A 19,783-nucleotide genomic window follows, 5' to 3' on the forward strand; every position below is an offset into this window, starting at 1 on the left:
AAATATGACTCTTCCTGCTGGGAAGAAAATGTCTAAATTGATCGCCTTGGCTCATTTTATCACCTGAAACTAAGCCTCCTATAATCATGCCTCCTGCAACTATGCGTGCCGTAGTCCTGAAAGGGCCCTACGAGGTAAAGTACCGCCTACCGAGCCGATGTATCGAAACTGAACTTGCTTGGCATAGGTTTCCGTTGAAGATCGACCGTATCCTAGCATCCGGGAGCCAACTGATGCCATTTTAAAGGTGTCGTCCACAGCACTATGTGTGGGTAACATATCAACATGCACCTGGTCTCTACATACGCTTACACGCATACAGGGTTCTGATTTGCACTTCTATCGCGGTCACTTGAAATGTCCCGTCGGTTTTGTGTGTGGCCATGAGTTTGTTGGTACTGTTGTCGAAAAGGGAGAAGCTGTTCAGGACTTCGCTCTCGGGGACCAGGTTGTTGTTCCATTTTTTACCGCCTGTCAGGAGTGCTATTACTGCTTGCGCGGTCAAGCAAGTCGATGCGCAAAGGGGGAGCTTTTTGGGAACTCGACACCAGCCAATACAATCGATGGTGGGCAAGCTGAATACGTCAGGGTACCCTTAGCACAGACGACCTGTGTTAGGACACCTAAAGGTCTGTCATAAATAATCTCCAAAAAATTAACACTTTTCTGAACATAGCTAATTCATCAAAGGCGTTCCCGAGGACCTTCTTGTTCTCATGGCAGATATCTTTCCAACCGGATATTTCGCTGCGTCACGCTTCTTGAAGAATCTTGAACGGCGCGATCGAGAGGAGTACACTACTGTAGTCATCGGCTGCGGCCCCGTGGGTCTCTGTATAATCGCGTGTGCGCTCAGCATGGTCAAAACCGTGTACGCAATCGACTCTGTTCCAGAGCGACTTGCGGAAGCCCAGAAGCTAGGCGCTATCCCAATCAACTTGAATGATGATCCCCTGGGCAAGGTGAAAGCAGCTTCCGGGGATCGTGGGGCAGATGTGGTTATAGAGGTTGTTGGACATACGGATGCTTTCATGCTCGCTTTCGATATGATCAGACCGTGGGGCCAGATCAGTTCCGTCGGTATCCATACAGAGCAAATTTCTTTGAATGGTCTGATGTGTTATGGTAAGAACGTCACCATGGCCTTTGGGAGATGTCCTGTGCGCAGTGTCTTTGACGAGGCATTGAAGCTGTTCCAGGAGATTTATCCTAAGGTCGCCTTCTTGGGTGGCAAGACGATGGCACTTGAGGATGCACCCCAGGCGTATAAGGACTTCGAAGCACGGAAAACTAATAAGATAGTTTTCAAGATGGGCGCTTAGGGAGATCTAGTAGTGAATAGGAGTTCTGGGGATGAACCTCAGGGGTCTAGTCACAGAAGCAAACATCATCATTGGCATGGGAGTCAGCCGGGACCGTCATGAGGGCTAACAAAATTAGTTATGGTTTAGTGATTATTGTATTTATCTTCGGCATATTGACAGTTTAGTTATTTCCATTATTAGATGACCACGCAAAAGGATTTGGGATTACGATGACCATAGTATTATTGTAGTATAATCCACTATCATCTTACACTGTGGGCTCCGTCATCCTCTGAGAGGCATTGCGTGGAGGGGCAGAAACATTTGCACTGATAAGGGATCTGTGGCTGAGCACCCTAGCAGCAGGGACCAAACGAACTATCGGATGGAAAAAGCAGAGGGGAATCCTGATCCTGGGAACTGCAGGTATAATATTCTAATCCGAGTTCTTCCGGCCTCGGTGGTGACTCTTGGGTTTAGGCGATGCAGCTTACTGTGACTTGGTTACTTGGGTTTCCAAGAGACAAGTGAGTAGGTCAAAACGCACTCTTTCATCCATCCTTGACTGAATCATGATCGGTTACAGTTGACAACTATGATTTGCGACCAGGAGATCAATGGCTGAGTCGCGGCAGGTTGAATGGAGGGTCATAGCTCGCTTCCCCTTTTTCGAGGATGAAAAATTACCTGACTGGCATTGATTGCTCCGTTGCTATGTCGCAGTGGTTACGAAGCTGTGCCACACGACTAGGTCAAAACGCTTTATCCACCCGACTCTTGGCTGCTGCATGATCCCAATTACGGAAGCCCTAATGACAGATAGTGGAACCCGGCCAAGATCTTGTTTCCGCACCGCCAAGGGGTGAGAACATATAACCGCCATGGGATAAGAGCATATATTTGTTGGGCAGCCTGTCTTGTCTTTTCAATCAATCAAGAAACCATCGAAAAACACGTACTCATCATGACAGTCGAACAGCCCTCCATCGAGCAGCGAGGCGAGGAGATCCTCAATGTCTTCGGCGCCACGTTCAGTGACCTTCTTGCAGCAGACCCTACCGCATTTCAGGTCAAGTTCCGCAAGATGGCGGCCTCGACGTTTGCCTTCTACCGCGGTAGCGCATGTCTCTTCTACCACGATCTAAAGCAGGAGCAGCATGATGGCCCATTCCTGAACGACCAAACCAGCCGGGTTTGGATTCATGGCGATCTACACGCAGAAAACTTCGGCACGTACATGAACTCCCAGGGCCGACTAATATTTAACGTCAACGACTTCGACGAGGCATATGTCGGCCCTTTCACCTGGGACCTTAAACGCTTCGCCGCTTCGATTGCCCTGATCGGATACGCGAAAGCCCTCAGCGACAAGCAGATCACCAAACTTGTCCGGGCGTACGCCGCGGCCTACCGTGAGCGTATTCACACCCTAGCCACTAGCGCCAATCAGAATGAGGTGCCTCGCTTTACTCTAGACACGGCCGAGGGCCCGCTGCTGGAAGCGTTGCACTCCGCTCGCACGCAGAATCGCATCGGGCTACTTGACTCGATGACCGAGATTGTTGACTTCGAGCGGCGCTTCACCCTGGGCGGCGGTGCAGTTGAGCTGGACTCTGCCACACGAGAGAAAGTTGCAGCTGCCTTCTATCGCTATCTGGAGACACTACCCAAGTCAAATAAGGGCCGCTTCGAGAGCGCCTACCGCATTAAAGACGTGGTGGGACGTCGTGGTGTCGGCATCGGCAGCGCAGGCCTCCCATCGTACAATATCCTACTTGAAGGCAACAGCGAAGCCCTGGAGAATGACGTGGTGATATACATGAAGCAGTCCCAAGCCGCAGCTGTCTCCCGACACGTCACAAACAGTGCGGCCTCCGACTACTTCCACCACGAGGGTCACCGAACAGTGATCTCGCAGCGCGCACTGCAAGCGCACGCAGACCCATGGCTCGGCTGGACCGAGATTGATGGTGCAGGCCAGCTCGTCGCAGAAGTTTCGCCGTACGCGGTGGATCTTGACTGGTCAGACATCAACGACCCGGAGGAGATGGCGATGGTGGTCGCCGACCTGGGTCGGGCCACCGCCATGATGCACGGGGCCGGAGACGACGACAGCAGCCACTGGGAACTAATGCCGTTTTCGCCCGAGAAGGCTATTCATGCGGCCATCGCGATTGATGAAGGCCGATTCGCGGACTTGCTTGTTGGATTTGCGCATGAGTATGGAGCCCAGGCCCGGCGTGACCACCACATCTTCGTGGACATGTTCCGCAATGGCTGCATCCCGGGCCTGCCTACTGATGTTGACTGTGATTAAATTCTTGTTTGTGTAGTACCTAAAGTTTTTAACACACCCGTCTTCCACATCTACTCCTTATATACTAAATTGTGGAACATGTCACATGACCTCTTCATAGCGTCTACCAGGAAGCTGATTTCATGATTATGATCTTGGCCTAAGGATGGCCTGGGTCTTCACACCCCCATTGAACGCAGGGAGGCTCTAGAGAACTTAATACAAGGTGCCAAGATTGAAATTGAACGGGAATGGGCCATCTTCGCTCTACCAAACATGCCCCAGCAATATACCGGTTATGATGGGACCTAAATGCCCATAACTGAGCAGATGGCCCTGGATGAGCCCGAGTTTCAGACAGGCTGTTCCCTTCGAAGTTCTATCACTCAACTAAGAATCTGCTATCCAGCACATTTATCATGGCCGTTCCCAGGTGCCCAAGCTCAAGCAGTCCCGAAATGGGTCCACCTCTTTGGAAGACTGTAAAGTCAAGCTGAAACTTCCAAACCCGCATAGAACAGTGCACACAGTGCTGGGACTACCACAAACCCCGTACCTGCACCCGCATACCCAGGTGCCGCATCTGCAGCAAGATGAAGAGCTACATTCCCATCACGATCATTAGGAAGCACCAATCCCTTACTGTGCCAACTGCTGCGACCCCTTCTCAGCAGATCACCTCAACTGCCCTGTCCGCCCTGCTGTACAACAGGGAATTATCCAACGGCTATCTAAATCACAGTTTATTGCAATTAGGAAAGCAGGACAAACCAGCACAGTGCTGCGATTGTGCCCTCGATATGAGCAGGCCTCGTAGTCATGAGTGTTACTAGATTACTGGACAAGCTGACAGAACGGTTGTGTACAAATTCGGGAGCGAAAAGGTACCAGTCCTTCAGAGTGTCCTCAGAGGCTTTCCCTGTTTCGGTTCTTGATTTTGTGAAAACTAGTAAATATGGTCAACGGCATACCGGGTGTAAAAGCAGTCATACTGCGTATCTGGGTCGTCAGACGGGGGGAGAAACTGACAGGGGAAAATCCGTTCTGGTGAGACAGACTCAATGAGCTGTACCCGTAGAGCCTTAAGGTGTGTTTGCCCCCACCTGGATCCTGACACATACAGGTCTTTCTTGGTCAGATCAGAGGGTTTGCTGGGGAAGTCAACAAGGCTTCCGTTTGAGTAGCTCTCAGTGATCTCGGAATTTGTGGGAATAAAATGCATTGTGTGATGAGTCTGTCAGAGGTATTTCAAAGGCAACGTCAAGGACAATCTCCGTGAGAATATAGCATTGAAATACCAGATATTGGCTAGGCCTAACTGAAAGATCGCAGAAGACCAATGGGGAGAAATAAAAAATGGATTGCTGCAATTTATAAGATTTCCCTGTTGCGATGGAAGGGCTATCTGGCAAAGTTATGGTCTAATATGAATCAAAGAGATTGCATGCGTATGTGCCTAAGCGATCCCTTTGTGGTAGTCATGCACTGATACTTCATCTTTGCTACCCTTTGTTTGTACACTTTGCTGCGGCTTTGCCTGAACTCTGCATCATGCAGCATGCCACCACTATATGAGGATGCGGCCTTCCTTCTGACTAGGGCGAATCCTAGTTTGGGAGGATCTATTTCACTTAAGTTCTGTTTGGAAGATATTGCAGGATATGGTTCTGCGACAACTCTGTCAGAAACTACATGAGTTAGATGGATCTATTTCATATTAAACACTGTATGATACACTGTCCAATAGTTAGATACTTCACGAATAGCAATTTGACATGGAGCGAGCTAGAAATTCGAAAATCTGCAGCATCAAGGCGTCTCAGAAGACCAACAAGAAGTCTCGAGATCTCCCTTCGCTCCTCAGGGTCCTGTAGATCATAAGCCACAGAGTCAAGAATTGTAAGCTCTCGAATAAGTGGATTACCGCGATATCCGCATCGCTCTTCGGCGTCTCACTGAGGTCCGATGTGATCATATTCGTGGCATCGGTCGCACTGCTTGAGTCGGCATGACCGATCATATAGGACACAGTCGCGGTGGGTTGCATTTAGCACCAGCCCTTCTCGGATGGCGCGATTAGCGTGATACTTGTGGTGGGTTCCACAATGAGGGAGGAGGTTGTTTTTCTTTTCCGCTCTTTGGTCAGCCACCCGACATATGTCACTTTTGCTCCTTCATGGAGCACCGCATTCTCTGTTTCAATCTTCTCAATAGCTCTTTGCTGATTATCGGTGTTGATTGATTCCTTGCCGGCGGGTCCTCCGTGGACAATCACTCCGTACGTTGGTTTGATTACCCGTGCTGTCATTCCGAGAAGAGCTAGAGTGGTTATGGCGATTGCTCATAAAGTGGATTATATCAATATATTCAAGCGGACACATTTTAAAGTTTTGACATACCCATAGTAATAGTCTAAATAGAGCATGAAATTGCCTTCTTGTCTCTACTTTGTCTTTTCATAATTTATACCTTTCACCTGTGACAGCTTGATGCCTCAATGCTGGCTCAATGCCACGATGCCGCCGCAGTGGCTGATATCAACAAATGTCGCTATCCATGCAGACATAGAAAGCACTTGGCGAGACCGTGCAACCCATAGACAAAAGCCCCTTTTCCTGTCGATAGCTTCCTCCTCATTTTTCCTTCTCAGATTTGATATTCTCATCGATGGCTACAATAGTCTCGATAGGAATATCAATTCTTTATTATCTACTATTCCGAGCCCGTGATACACGCTGGTACAAGCTACCTTATTTATTGAATGCTTACCGCATATAGACATATCAGGCACATACATATGTATATTGTCATGCCAGGCAATTGATTGAATATGAAGGCGTATATAACAAGATAACATGAGAAAATCCTCAGTATTAATTTAACTATACCAGCTCAATGAGCCCAGCGTCCATGCTAGAGTTGCATTCGGAGCGAGTTGAAGCGGGTTGAGAGCTTATTCAACCCACACCACAACCCATAAGCAATAACATCATCTGGCCTGGATCTATAGTACATATGGGTGGATCGGCTTACCGTTTTGGTAAAAATGAGGGTACAACAGGGATAGCCCCCCACCCCAATCACCTGCACCCATTTCATTCATGTATACATATGAAAAAAAAAAGAAAAAGAAAAATCAGTTTCAGGCAACGGAAATAATGGGCCAATGGAACCCAGTTTAGATGCTTGACAAGGTCGACTGCGGCGTTAAACCTTCATCACGGACCAGTGTCTTGAAGCCTGAGGCGCTAGTGCCGTATGAAGTCCAGTGAACTGTTGCAATATTTAGTCCGTGATTATATTTGCAATTGTTATTATTACTATTATGATTAATGCCTCCCAGTCTGTTGCAATATGAGCAAACAGGGCTCTAATCCTCTTGTTCACTATTGCACATTCTGTAGATAACATAATTCACGGCCGAGCCGCGGATTTCCGCCGCAACCACCAAATATTGAAGCTTTTTGACAATTTTATCAACTAACTTATAACATAGCGGGAACCCCGTTATAATGAGATAAGTGGGCTTTCTCTTTTAGCTCATTATAACGGTTTATATACAGTCTGTCTATCTACTCTTCCTCTATCCCCTCATACGGTGACCTGACTAGGTTATGATAATCAACTCCCGTTTTCCCATTTGCGCGATATTCACTTCAACATTCCCAATTTCCCACTCTTGTGGAGACACTCGGTGGAAAATTATCGGAGGCCAGAATATCATTGGGGTTGACAATTGCCAAGAGAGGTACACGAGCTAGCCTTATATCCATTGCTAGGTGTCTCAGATGGTCTGACTAGTTGAATTTTTGCTACATAACATGGTTGAATGCATGTATAAAGGTTCTGCATGGTAAATACGTAGTCGAATACGAAACGCCCTGACAATCAGTGGGAATATCAGACAATGGACGCAACAGTGGGGAGCGGGGAATTATCGGGGAAGGGATGTGAGAATAAGGTTAAGTATACTCCGTATGAGCTAGTGTCTCACCACCCATTCTATGCGGCATACTACCTTGCTAATTCATCTGATGAAGGGTATAAAGGCAGTAGTATTCCACTGACGAAGAGTATAGATTCCCAAATCAGATTCCATCCCACCGCCACCATCACAATGCGCTCCGCAGCGTACTTTTTTACCTTTTCTGTGGCCTTCCAACTCGCCCAAGCTGCTGTGACAGCGAACAACAGCCAACTGCTCACCTGGTGGCATAACACCGGTGAGATCAACACCCAGACCCCAGTTGCCGATGATAATGTGCGCCAGTCAGGACTCTACTCGGTCCAAGTCCGCACTACTCCCGGTCAAACCAGCCCCTACTATGATTCCTTCGTCTATGAAGCTATTCCCGCAAATGGAATGTCGGACCAGTTGCAGTATACGCAAAGCTACAACCAAACCCAGGCGTGGACTTCATTCCTTTACTCTCGCGACGCCACTGTGAAAATTAGCCGGAATGCTTCCTATTCCAGCAGCAACATCGTCATTCGCCCCACAACTCTGAACTTCCCGGTGAGATACGACAACAACAGCGTTTACATCACCGTTCCTTACAGCCCCCATGGATACCGCTTCTCGGTCGAGTTTGACGATGATCTGATTTCCCTTGCTCCCAGTGGTGCGAAGCAACCTTCCCGTGCGCTCCTGATCTTTGCAAGCCCGTTCGAGAACTCCTCGCTCAAGCCCCAATCGGACTCCTCCAACGCCATCGCCCCGAAACCAGGACGGGTCCTCGGTCTTAACACTACAACTGCATCGACGGTCATCTTCAACCCGGGCGTGTACTACTTCACCGGTCAAGACCACATGGTTCTTAGCCCCAGTGTGACTTGGGTCTACATCGCCCCCGGCGCATACGTGAAAGGCGCCGTGGAGTTCCTGTCCACCGCATCCGAGGTGAAAGTCAGCGGCCATGGGGTTCTTTCCGGAGAGCAATACGTCTGGTATGCCGATCCGGATGTTGGATACCAAAAGGCCACCGGGGCCAACAACAACGGACTCCGAATGTGGCGCGGGACTCTGGGCAACAGCAGCCAGACATTTATCCTGAATGGTGTGACCGCCAGCGCTCCTCCGTTCAACAGCATGGACTGGACTGGAAACAGTCTGGATCTGATCACATGCAGAGTCAATGATTATAAGCAGGTCGGCGCGTTCTATGGCCAGACTGACGGGTTGGAAATGTACCCTGGCTCGATTGTACAGGATGTGTTTTACCATACCAATGATGATGGCTTGAAGATGTATTACTCGAACGTGACAGCGCAGAATATCATCATGTGGAAGGAGAGCGTGGCTCCGGTGGTCGAGTTTGGATGGACACCCAGAAGCACAGAGAATGTTCTATTCGACAAAATCGATGTCATCCATCAAGCATACCAAAGTGCATACAACAATCCGGGCATCTTTAGCGCAGTCAACAACTACCTCTACGCTCCTGATGGCCTTTCTTCAAATCACTCAACAGGCAACAGCAACATGACAGTCCGAAACATTACCTGGTCGAATTTCAGAGCTGAAGGACCATCTTCCGCCCTGTTCCGGATCAACCCAATACAGAATTTGGATAATATCTCCATTAAAAATGTGTTCATTGAGACCTTCGAGCCTTCATCTCTCAATACTACCGATAGCTGGATGCCTGTGTGGTATGACATCAACAATGGAAAGCAGATCACGGTTACAGACTTTTCAATTGAGAGTTTCACAGTTGGAAATACGACTATCACCGCTAATAATGCCGCCAGTGTCGGACAAATTGACGGTGTGGATCCAGCTTATGCAGCGTCTGTTCATTATGAATAGGCTTGTTATAGACATACGGAATACCACTGAGAGCCAGAGTCAGCTGGTTGAACAATGGACAGACTATTGCGTTGATCCCGTCTATGCAGGGTCAGCGTACGATAGATAGACTTGTATAGAAAATGAAGAATTGATTATTGGACTATATCAAATATTCGCAAAGACATTATTTTGAAGTAGAGAACTCAACTATCTATCAAATAATAATTATACTCGAGAAGAAATACATAGTATGCAGGGATTAACCGCCAACCCTGCTTATCTTGGATAGCCATGGAAGTCATGCCACTACCGACTTCGAACATTTCTGTAGGGATCGCTTAATTATACCGCTCCACATGCCATCATATTCATCACATCACCTGCAGCCACTTGATGTCAGTCGCTTTGCACCTCTCAGGCAGTTCTATGGTCAACAGGTCTAGTGCCTTTCAATCCACGTGCTGGATGCACTTGATATTGTCAAGAAGATAACTGGTCCATCATCTTTTCATGGAACTTGGACTGCAAAGACACCATAATCTACTCAGGAAATCCAGCATCAGATGGACCTAATCAAACATCTGATCGTCGCCATTCACAAATCCCGCCTGATCAATCAATTAATCAATTGGCAAAGGCCATGGAGACTACTATGCATGAAGTTCTCAAGCTCCGGGAGCAGGCCCAAGACCTTAATGCTGTGACGGTCTCGCTTTAATATGAATCTATTCATAGACTATCTGACAAAATACTAACATGATGAAGGAAAGGAAAGACGCTTAGCCTGCCAGCACTGAGCTATCTAGTGTGTGCGAAGGGATTCTGCCCTATATCCAAACAGGTCAAAGTGATCAAACATGTCATACCGCTAACGAGCGTTCATGGTCAGTGAATGCCCTACTCGAACAGGCCGAAGTAACCGAGCATGCTATACAGATAACGATCGCTCACGCTCCGTGACGAATGCAGCCAATCAACGCCAAAAGTGCAAGCGTGGAGCTGTAAGATTATATATATAAGGGGGAGGGATTCTTACAGGCGCTGAAGGGCAGCAGCTTGCCCAATAAGCGGAGAAGCTGCAAGAGGCTAGAGAGCCAAAGAAACGGGCACCATCACGGTGCAGCAATTGTGGCATAGACATACACGGATAAGATGCCCTAGTGAATATATACATATAGTTTAGTTAGTTCTATATTATGGATATGATACTGGTTGCAGTCCGCAGGCGCTTTGCAGGCATTTTGCGCGCCGCTCGCTGTCCGACGCCGCTCGGCGTCCGATTACGTTAACTATATTAGGACAACTTCTTCTTGTATGTCCAGCATTCCAGCAACCACTAAAATGTCTTGGTGCGCGTTGGCGAGGTCTAGATATAGCCTTTTTAACCTGCTCTTCGACCTGCGTATCAAGCTGTTGAAGACGATCCTGTCCTTCCTGTACAGATAGGATAGTATTTGTACCTAGATTGGCCTTCTTTCTTGCTCTCTTCTTCCCCTCATTCTGTGCGCGTACAGGCTTGATCTCTTGGTGGAGAAGAAGCTTCATGTTCGTAACCATCTGCGCAGCCTTCTCAAGATATTGTAGATGAGACACTGGGAGACTAAATAGCTGTCTCTTCTTATTAAGACTTCTCTGTAGGCTGCAGACCTTGTGGTCTAGTTGGCGATAGTTTTGGGGTGTTTGAAATGCGAGGAGATTGAGCGCTCCTCTACTAAGATGTTTGTGGAGTTGGTTTATGAAGTCGAAAAGTAATCTTTGCAAGAACGCTAACAGGAGTGAATTCGCTGCTGTGACTCGTCTAGCCTGCTTATTATGGACAAAATTTCGATTTCAGTTCAAAGGGGAAAAGGTGGGGGTCTGCAATACTTGATATGTACTTTACAAACAGCTGGTAGTTCTGCAAGGTCAATCGAGGTATATTGTGGTAAAAGATGAGGCAAACCTGAACAGTAAAAGTAATAAGGAAATATTTAAGCAATACTTTCTCCATCGTTGGTTACAGACTGGCTAGCCAACAGATACGCTCTACCTCCATTCCACCTGCCGGGATGGCGTAAGTGGTAAAGCGCCATCTGGGTGGTCACATACAGTAACTCTTATTGGACAGTAAGGTTTGAGGGGCTCCCTTACTAGAATTTAAGAGTTCAATGCAGTGACGGAGGTTCGAATCCTACACCGGCCATCATTTACCACGGATGCTCGTCGTACCCTACACCTCTAGTAGGGGGGCCTGAGCTTGGATGGGAGGGGAATACAGACAAAGTCATGTACTGACATGGCCTAAGGATGTTGCAGTATACTTATTATCTCTTGGCCTGTGTTTGAAAGGTGTATCTGCAATGAGGGACGAGCCCTATATGTGGTGTAAGGAAGTGGCTTTGTATCTGTATATTAAAAACGAGGCAGTCTGCCAAATCGGGTCAGAAGACCACGGGCTCTATATCCTGTATATAGATAGAAAGTTTGTGGCCATGCCCAGCCACCTACAGTGACCTGCCGCCAATCGGCCCATATGGCTGACACATGCGTGAATGAAATATACATACATACATACATACCTCCATTCCACCTATCCCCATATACAGGAGGCAGATCCCGGATGAGGCGTATAACACCCGCTCACCACTATACAACCACACTCAACCGTACAATGTCCCAAAACCTGCACTTCCTTCCTCTCACTTCTTTCCTCTCCACCTTTAATGGGTTTCAGATACTTCCCCAAAACCCTCTCACAGCAGCCACAAGTCCGCCCACAACAACGTTCATTAGCCGCGCATTTCTCACGCTCCAGTCTCCAAGCGAAAGTGCGGTTATGTCGGTCCCTGTGGCTGCGCAGGAGAAGTACCTCATCTACCGTGCCAACATCGATGGGCCGCGTCTCGACAAGCGAGTTCAAGTGGATTTGGTGTTCCCAGTATTTCTCGCGCAGCTTGATGAACTCTCCTTCCAAGTCTGGGTCTAGGTCTAGGTCTTCTGGCTCTGTTTTCGTTTCCGTATCTGACGACACGATTATGTATTCTGAAAGATTGTCATCATCACTGTGACTTTTTTTGCTTTTTGCTCTTCTGTCAGACGGCGCTGGCGTTGCAGGTTAGCGGTTCCGAGACTTTCTAGTTCAAATACGGCTTGAACCAGTCCAGTCGTGCATTGTAGGAAGTTTCGAATTGGGACCTTATAGTGGAGAAGATTGGTTCATGAGCGCGCTCGAACGTCCGCTCGCAGTCTGGTTTTTCTGGGGTGTTTGGTATCTCCGGTAACTTCGGCCTTCTGGAGTCTTCGACTTCTCCGAGCATCTCTGGCACTTTTATACCAGTGGGGTTCTTGATGTAACTGGAGAAGGCATTATATGCGAATCTCTGGGGTCAAAGTCAACGATGTAGCTAATGCTTGCCGTGTTAGAGATAATAACACCGTTGAAATAAACTGTGTTTCCGGAGGCGGTAATGCTATAGCTAATGACTTCGGTACTGGAGGCAGTTGTGTGGCTGTAAGTAATGGCGCAGCTAGAGGACGTAGAAAAGATGACACGGATAGTTCGGCGCAGCTGTGGCCGGAAGAGGTGGTTTTATGATTGAATGGCGCAGTGGTAATTATGAGGGCGTTTTGTGAGTTGCATGTCTAAAATCATCACCATTGAGCACTTCAAAAAAAAAAAAAAAAAACATGTCAAATCTATAATAGAAACAAACACAGGGTACCCATGGTTCGTAAAGTGACAACCGTATTTCCACAGATTAGGGCAGTAACTCTACCGGAGAATTGTCAAGATACGCACAATGCTCGTCGGACAAGATGTGCCTCGAATGTAGCAATACTCGCCCCGACGTTTCTCTCTCCTTGCATAAGTCTCACATACCAATCGACGCATTGTTAAACTCAAAAGCCGGCACTGATTTAACCAATCGTCAGTGCGGAGGGCGGGTCAGTGCGCGGTATGCTATGCTATCAAATAGCTCCGGAGGACAGGGAATTCTGCGCACCAATTCGCCGGGGACCCAGTCAGTAAGCAGGTACCTGCTCTCTGTAACCCTGGGGAAGAATTTGGGATCGAAGGGGTAATATTACAAACGGAAAGAGCCAAAATCCCAACTCAACCTCCCGGTTTTGACTGCAGAGATTCCGGGGATGTCGATTAGATCACCTCCAGATACAGATCCTCAAGTTGTGGTCGTACATGCTCACAACAACCTATCACAATGATCATCCTCAAGGCCTACTCCAGATAACAAAGGTAGGTAGGCCAGACGGGCCGACGGTTACCCGCACACTTTGCGTGATTGTGGTTGGTGTTGCGAAGGGAGGGTGGGTTGTCGAATTTTGCTCGTGATGGCTGTGGAATGCGATGCCTTGATCCTGCTGGAGTGGTGCAGGGTGTGACACGGTGGTAGATAAAGTGATGTCAAGACCGTTCCACTGAGTAACGATGGCATCTCGTGGAATATTTGGACTCGAGGCATATAATCCCTAGCCAGCCCTATCGCGAACTTTATGAGTTCGGTTGAGTCCTTTGCCATTAACTGTCTCTGACTTCTCTCGCCCATGTGCTCGAGTCAACAGATACTATAGCGTAACGGCAATTTTTATTCTCTTTCTTGCCCCTTTCCTTTTGGTCGTTATACGCCCATGGGGCCAGACATCGAGAAGGACCAGCGGGTCCAACAAGTCCGCACCGACAGCCAAGACGAACCCGAGCGTGAAAATCCCTCCATCAACCTAGTCCACAAATCACGCTACGAAAAATGGGCCGAGAACATCAGCGGTCTGGAAGTCCGCGGCATCGAACCGATTCCCCTCGAAGAGCGCCGAAAGCCCACCACGTGGGCAGCATTGGAGATGCTAGTCATGTGGTTCAGCATGGGCATGGCCATAAACAATATTACCGCGGGGTCTATGGGGACACTTGTAATGAAGTTGAGTTATAAAGATGCGGTGATTTGTGCGATTTGTGGAAATCTTTTGGGGAATGTGGCTGTTGGGTATATGAGTACTTGGGGCCCGCGGAGTGGGAATCGGACTCTTGTATGTGTCAACGGGGGTGGTATCGGCATGGTTTGAAGTTGAATCATGGCTTACATTTTACTGTAATAGATTGTCGCACGCTACTTTATGGGATACTATCCTAGCAAGGTGTGCTGTGCGCTCAATATCTTGACGAATCTCGGATACGGCATGATGAACTGCGTGGTCGGAGGCCAACTGCTCTCCAAGGTATCAGGAGGGCACGTTTCCGTCATCGTCGGCATTATCATTGTCGCTCTTGCAAGCTGGATCATGGCCACCTTCGGAATGAGTGTGTTTCAGTTCTATGAGAGGTATTGCCCAAGTGCTGCGGTTTTCTTTCTCGATGCTGACATGTAACCTCAAGAATCGCATGGCTACCCCAACTTATGGTGCTCTGCATCATGGCGGGAACAGCATGGCCCCAATTTGATTTCGACACCGCGTCAATCGGATCCCCAGAGCGCGTCAACGCAAAGCGCCTATCCTTCTTCTCACTCTGCTTCTCTGTCAGCCTAGCATGGGTCCCTATCGCCGCGGATTACTACGTATACTACCCACCCGACATTAAGCGCTGGAAGACATGGACCGTGACCGTAATTGGATGCTTCTCCATGATGATCACGATCCTTATGGGCGTTGGTCTCGGGACGGGTGTCGCGCATAATCCACAATGGGCAGCGATCTATGATGGTACGCCGGGAGGACTGCTAATGGCTGCTTATAACCGGCTTGGGGCGTTTGGGAGCTTCTGTGCTATTGTCAATATGGTGGGCGTGGTTTCGAATAATGCGCCTGGGTCGTACTCGATGTCGATGAATTTTCAGATGTTGGGGAACTTCTGGCAGAGGATTCCGAGGCCTGTGTTTACGATTCTCACTACCGTCATCTATGCGGGCTGTGCTATCGGTGGGCGGAACTCGTTGTACCAGATCTTTGGGAACTTCTTACCACTGATTGGGTATTGGGTTATTATCTGGCTCATGATTGTGATCGAGCAAGACGTGCTCTTCAACCGAGGTAAGGATTACGACTGGTCCATCTGGAATAATCGGAGGAAACTACCTGTTGGAATCGCAGCTGGTATATCGTTTCTGGTTGGCTGGGCCGGGGCAATTGTTGGCATGGTTAGTACTCTATCACATTCAAATTACAACTCTTTGCTCACAGATACAGGACCAAGCGTACTACACCGGACCAGTCGCAAAAGCCATTACTGGTGGCTGTGAGCTGGGTATTTGGCTTGGTGCAGGCTTTACGATTCTTGCCTATCCTCCGTTGAGAATGTTGGAGGTGCGGTTTTGCGACCGCTGAGCGCGATCAGAGAATGATATAGGTAATTTGAGATGCTTGCATAGCAGTATACTCGCATAATTTAGCGCCAATAGAATACTTTTGGTTCCAAACGTTGTCATGCGCGCGTAGAGATTCGTGTCCAGGTTGCGATTCAAGTACACGAATATCCCGGTTTGTTTCTGGCAGGGTTTCAGTCAAGAGAAAGAAGATGAGACGGTAGACTCTCTGTCAAGAAAACATTTATGTTCGGAGTTCTGGATTGTAGTCAGGAAAGGCGCCGCATGCTTTGAAGTTGACTGTCCTCGAAACCTCAACAACCCTAACAGTATCCGGACCAACCCCAGGCCCATCACCCAGTATTCGCATTCGCATTTATAAGCCCCCATCTGCCATTTACTAGAATATCCCAGACTAGAGAGAGTTACAATCAGCATTATGGCACAAGTAAAAGCATCCCATCCCATCCCATTCCGAAATCAGTCAGTAAGTGCAAGGACGCTTGACTTACCCGCCTGCATCACCTCCCCACTAAAATTCAGAATTCGATAGCAGGAAAAAGTGAAAAGAAATATTTTTCCTAGGTTGTATATCCAAAGCCCGAGCGTGGCCCATATAGGTCTCATCTGGTGTTCTTGGTTTTGTTTTGGTTGTTTGATAGCGGGTTGGTTTGACAGACGACGCGGTGCGGGAGTTGGATCTGGTAAGTATCTCGAATTAGTGTCTGAACAATTAGAGGGTGCAATGGCTTGCTTACTGTAGCTTTGGAAGTTGGAAGCAGTGGGTTGACTTGGCCGTTCAGAGACGTAGAAGAGAAGATGCGGAGGCGGGGAAGAAGTTGGTTACGCTTGTCAGGTGACTGGGTTCAACATACTAAATAACGTACTCTATAGCACCAGACCTTCTTTTTTTGTCCTTAGCATATTTTAATTCTTTCTTCAAGACTTTCAGGGAAAGCAGCAGGGTCTTTGGGGTCCCATGGAACAGCTTACCCTCTCGCGTTTTGGAGGACTTGGAAACTTGAATCTAGTTTCAAATCTACACACTACACGTAGAACTACACATTGGTGCTCTTTATCTTCTCAATCCGTAAGTAGTCCTATTCTCTCTTCTAACCGTGAACCATTTCAATCCCCACAAATATCTGCCAGTGCACCCTCCTCATTCCCTCATCCGGCGCGAGCGTTGGCGAGTCTCCTTTGAAACCATTATCCCAGTCAGTACAGCTCAAACGCATATTCACTAAGCCACTGACCATAGGGTTTGACACACATTCTCGCGGGCACGAGGCTGTCAACTTCCCCATGTAATAGAAGAACACCGCCAGGGTGAAGAGTCCCACGTTCTTCCAGTTTAGTCATTCTATATCAATTGTCACTGTTCGTTCCATCTGTATCTGTCAGTATGTGCTCTGCTGCTTGTCAATTTGGTTCTGATTTGACGAACTGCGTGGGTCAGAGGTGGGTAGGCTAAGAGAGCTTCAAGGTTAGCCTCTGCGCAACGTAGATCCTCGGGGCCAAAAAGTGCTGGACTAAAAGGGACTTGACTTAATGAAGTATAGATGCTTAGATTAGGAGTTTATTTGGGTTATTTATCGAGTGGTGGGATGATGAGAAAGAGATGAGGAGAAATGAGACGAGGAGAGGAGGAGAGCTTCTTACGACCTACGCCCATCATGTGACTTGGCTATTCCCAAATCACGCTCTACACTTTAGCTACTACCTGATTGAAACCAATTAGATGCTTTCTTGAGGCTAAGTCTAATTTACGCGTATCTGAGTATCACATGAATATCCTAATGAGTCTCAATGCCTTATAGGGCTGGTTTTTGCTCTTCGCTGGTGATTCCAGGAGAGAGTCAGGGAAACACGGCTAGAATTGCACCATTCATTATTCCTCGATATTTAGATCGTGTTTCCACCAGAGTAGGCACAAGCGTAGGACATGAAGAAAAAAACGTAGAGCAGAGAACAAAAGTGTCCACCGCATACAACTCCGCTATTCCTTCATGGACAGCCCTCGTATTGTACAGACAATGATATTGATGATGTTGACGACGACTACCACTAGATTCACATTTTTCCATCCATCGGCCGAAGCATACCACCCCCAATGTAGAAAACTTCGCTACTGACTCGTCATTGGGTGCCCAGTGCTTCAGGTTCCTAGACTCAGGAACAGCACTGCCCAAGTTAGTCCAGGCAAAAAATGGGCTTCACTCATCAAGGGACGGTCCATATACAATCTCCGGAAGTACAACAAGTTCGCCGTAGTTTCGAAAATCTATGTCAGACATCTTTCTGACGCCCTGAGCGAGATTCATGATCTTTGGCCATTCACCCTTCATACGTTTCAGTCGTTCGCGTTCAGCCTCCAGCTGAAAACATCCATTTGACCTTTTTCCCTCCAGAGAAGAGATCAGATCCCTGAGATAGTTTTCCGACAATATAGTTCTTCTGCTCAACCTCTCGCAGCCGTTTCTTGACCTTCACGATCTCAGCGTTCATGGTCTTCTGAACTGCGCTTTCAGTGGAGGTGTTTCTCTGGAGTTGCTTGTGACGAATCTTGAGTTCTTGCGTTGGCGGCCACATTTGAGATTGAATTTCGTTTATATCTAGATTCAATCCATTTCAACATCACCTCCTTATTCAAGTACTGCGACAGAGAGTAGACATCGAACCCCAACAAGCACCAGTACACAGTTCTCCATTATATCTCCTCCCAGACAGATCTCGTAGCTCGTATCATCCGTTTGCAATCTTTAATTCGCATGAAAGCGCCGGTTATTCTCTCCACGTCCCTCTATCAATCGATTGAACTCTATTGAAGCTCATAGTCAGTATTGTAGCACAAAAAGCACCCCTCAAGAGCAAAGGTTTGACGTACTAGCTTCAACATAGTCGCAAATACAATGCGATACTCGATAAGAGAGGAAAAACACGGCCAGAAACGCAATATCTCGCCAGGCAAATAGTCGCAGATTCAACCAGGTCATTGCTGAGGGTAGGAATGTCGCGGATGAGTCTCCAAGCAAACTATGGCGAGATTCGGTGTAAGATATGGGGGTTGACGTACCTAGTGATGGTCTGGTGGCTTGGTTGATTGTATTGAGATATGCGCGTTAGATATGGAAGGGGGGGGGGGGAAGTCTGGCAACAATGGGAGTGGAGAAGAGAAACACACAACGTTCTGTAGAACTTCCTCTCTTACTCATCATGTGACCAGGCGCATTCACTTTTCCATCACGACTTGATTAATGAAGCAGAATACTTTGAAAGCAACTATTTTCATCCTCTTCTATCCTTTAAGTGTCAGTCAAATCAATTCATTTCTATCGCGACCCCTCTTCTTCAAGCATTATGAACGGCATCTGCCATCTTTTTCTACTTACCACGTCCTTCTTCTTCTGGAACACGCAGCGTTTCGTCAGAGTAGAGATTGGTATGGCCACTGATATACACATCCAGGTCATCGATATCGACTAACGCGCCCTAGATATTCGGGATACCGGGGATACAGAACTGTCTATAAAAGTGACCAATATAACAAAGGGTGAGTTCGCACATTTCTCTGTATTGAAGGCTGAGCGCTGATCATGTATGCCCTCCAATAGTCCACGTCCGAGATTGAAGGTCGCATCCCAGGAAACTGATCCTCCACCGCGCGCCTGTTTGATACGACTCCCAATCAAGAAACGGGTGTCCAACCTATGCTCTGGATGATAAATGACAGGTACAATACTACCTGGTGCGCTCTGTTTGCGGTTTGTGGAAACCAATTTCAAGCCGGCACCGATGCAATGACGTTGCGATAACGAACATGGGTAAAGAATATATATTTTTGGTCGGAATGGCCGAGAGTCATGGTGGGAGTGTGAGATTGATTGGATCGGATATGTTCGATAAAAAACGATAATAAAATCATATTGTCCTAATAAATCCGAAGCTTAGGGCTCTGTACTTGGCATATTTTATTGATAAGCTTATAAGCTCGAGTATAACATCAACTGGCATCGTTGGTCTAGTGGTAGAATTCGTCGTTGCCATCGACGAGGCCCGTGTTCGATTCACGGACGATGCATTTCTTTTTGCTCTTTTT

General features: G+C 47.7%; 6 protein-coding genes and 1 non-coding gene across 7 annotated transcripts; 6 read left to right on the forward strand and 1 right to left on the reverse strand.

Annotated features, from left to right (window-relative positions):
* Window positions 1-86: 86 nt before the first annotated feature.
* On the forward strand, window positions 87-1,322 carry ACHE_30198S (alcohol dehydrogenase family protein; the record flags this gene model as incomplete). The annotated part of the gene is made up of 4 exons (XM_043276790.1): window positions 87-134; window positions 188-268; window positions 323-629; window positions 691-1,322. The coding sequence occupies 4 exons, from the start codon at window positions 87-89 to the stop codon at window positions 1,320-1,322; spliced, it is 1,068 nt and encodes a 355-aa protein (XP_043134733.1).
* Window positions 1,323-2,268: 946 nt separating this feature from the next.
* On the forward strand, window positions 2,269-3,621 carry ACHE_30199S (DUF2252 domain-containing protein; the record flags this gene model as incomplete). The annotated part of the gene is made up of 1 exon (XM_043276791.1): window positions 2,269-3,621. One exon carries the CDS (start codon window positions 2,269-2,271, stop codon window positions 3,619-3,621), a length of 1,353 nt encoding a protein of 450 aa, XP_043134734.1.
* A 4,096-nt stretch (window positions 3,622-7,717) lies between these two features.
* Window positions 7,718-9,409, forward strand: ACHE_30200S (uncharacterized protein; the record flags this gene model as incomplete). Its single annotated transcript, XM_043276792.1, has 1 exon — window positions 7,718-9,409. One exon carries the CDS (start codon window positions 7,718-7,720, stop codon window positions 9,407-9,409), a length of 1,692 nt encoding a protein of 563 aa, XP_043134735.1.
* A 2,632-nt stretch (window positions 9,410-12,041) lies between these two features.
* Window positions 12,042-12,356, forward strand: ACHE_30201S (uncharacterized protein; the record flags this gene model as incomplete). The annotated part of the gene is made up of 1 exon (XM_043276793.1): window positions 12,042-12,356. The coding sequence occupies one exon, from the start codon at window positions 12,042-12,044 to the stop codon at window positions 12,354-12,356; it is 315 nt and encodes a 104-aa protein (XP_043134736.1).
* Window positions 12,357-14,017: 1,661 nt separating this feature from the next.
* ACHE_30202S (purine-cytosine permease family protein) lies at window positions 14,018-15,706 on the forward strand (the record flags this gene model as incomplete). The annotated part of the gene is made up of 4 exons (XM_043276794.1): window positions 14,018-14,413; window positions 14,483-14,706; window positions 14,760-15,519; window positions 15,569-15,706. 4 exons carry the CDS (start codon window positions 14,018-14,020, stop codon window positions 15,704-15,706), a joined length of 1,518 nt encoding a protein of 505 aa, XP_043134737.1.
* Window positions 15,707-18,051: 2,345 nt separating this feature from the next.
* Window positions 18,052-18,276, reverse strand: ACHE_30203A (uncharacterized protein; the record flags this gene model as incomplete). The annotated part of the gene is made up of 1 exon (XM_043276795.1): window positions 18,052-18,276. One exon carries the CDS (start codon window positions 18,274-18,276, stop codon window positions 18,052-18,054), a length of 225 nt encoding a protein of 74 aa, XP_043134738.1.
* A 1,418-nt stretch (window positions 18,277-19,694) lies between these two features.
* Window positions 19,695-19,765, forward strand: ACHE_t30006S. The gene has a single exon. It is a non-coding gene; the product is annotated as a tRNA-Gly (tRNA).
* Window positions 19,766-19,783: the final 18 nt, after the last annotated feature.

The sequence above is a fragment of the Aspergillus chevalieri genome, chromosome 3 (genome assembly GCF_016861735.1).
Source record: "Aspergillus chevalieri M1 DNA, chromosome 3, nearly complete sequence".
In the NCBI taxonomy this organism is placed as follows: Eukaryota; Fungi; Ascomycota; class Eurotiomycetes; order Eurotiales; family Aspergillaceae; genus Aspergillus; species Aspergillus chevalieri.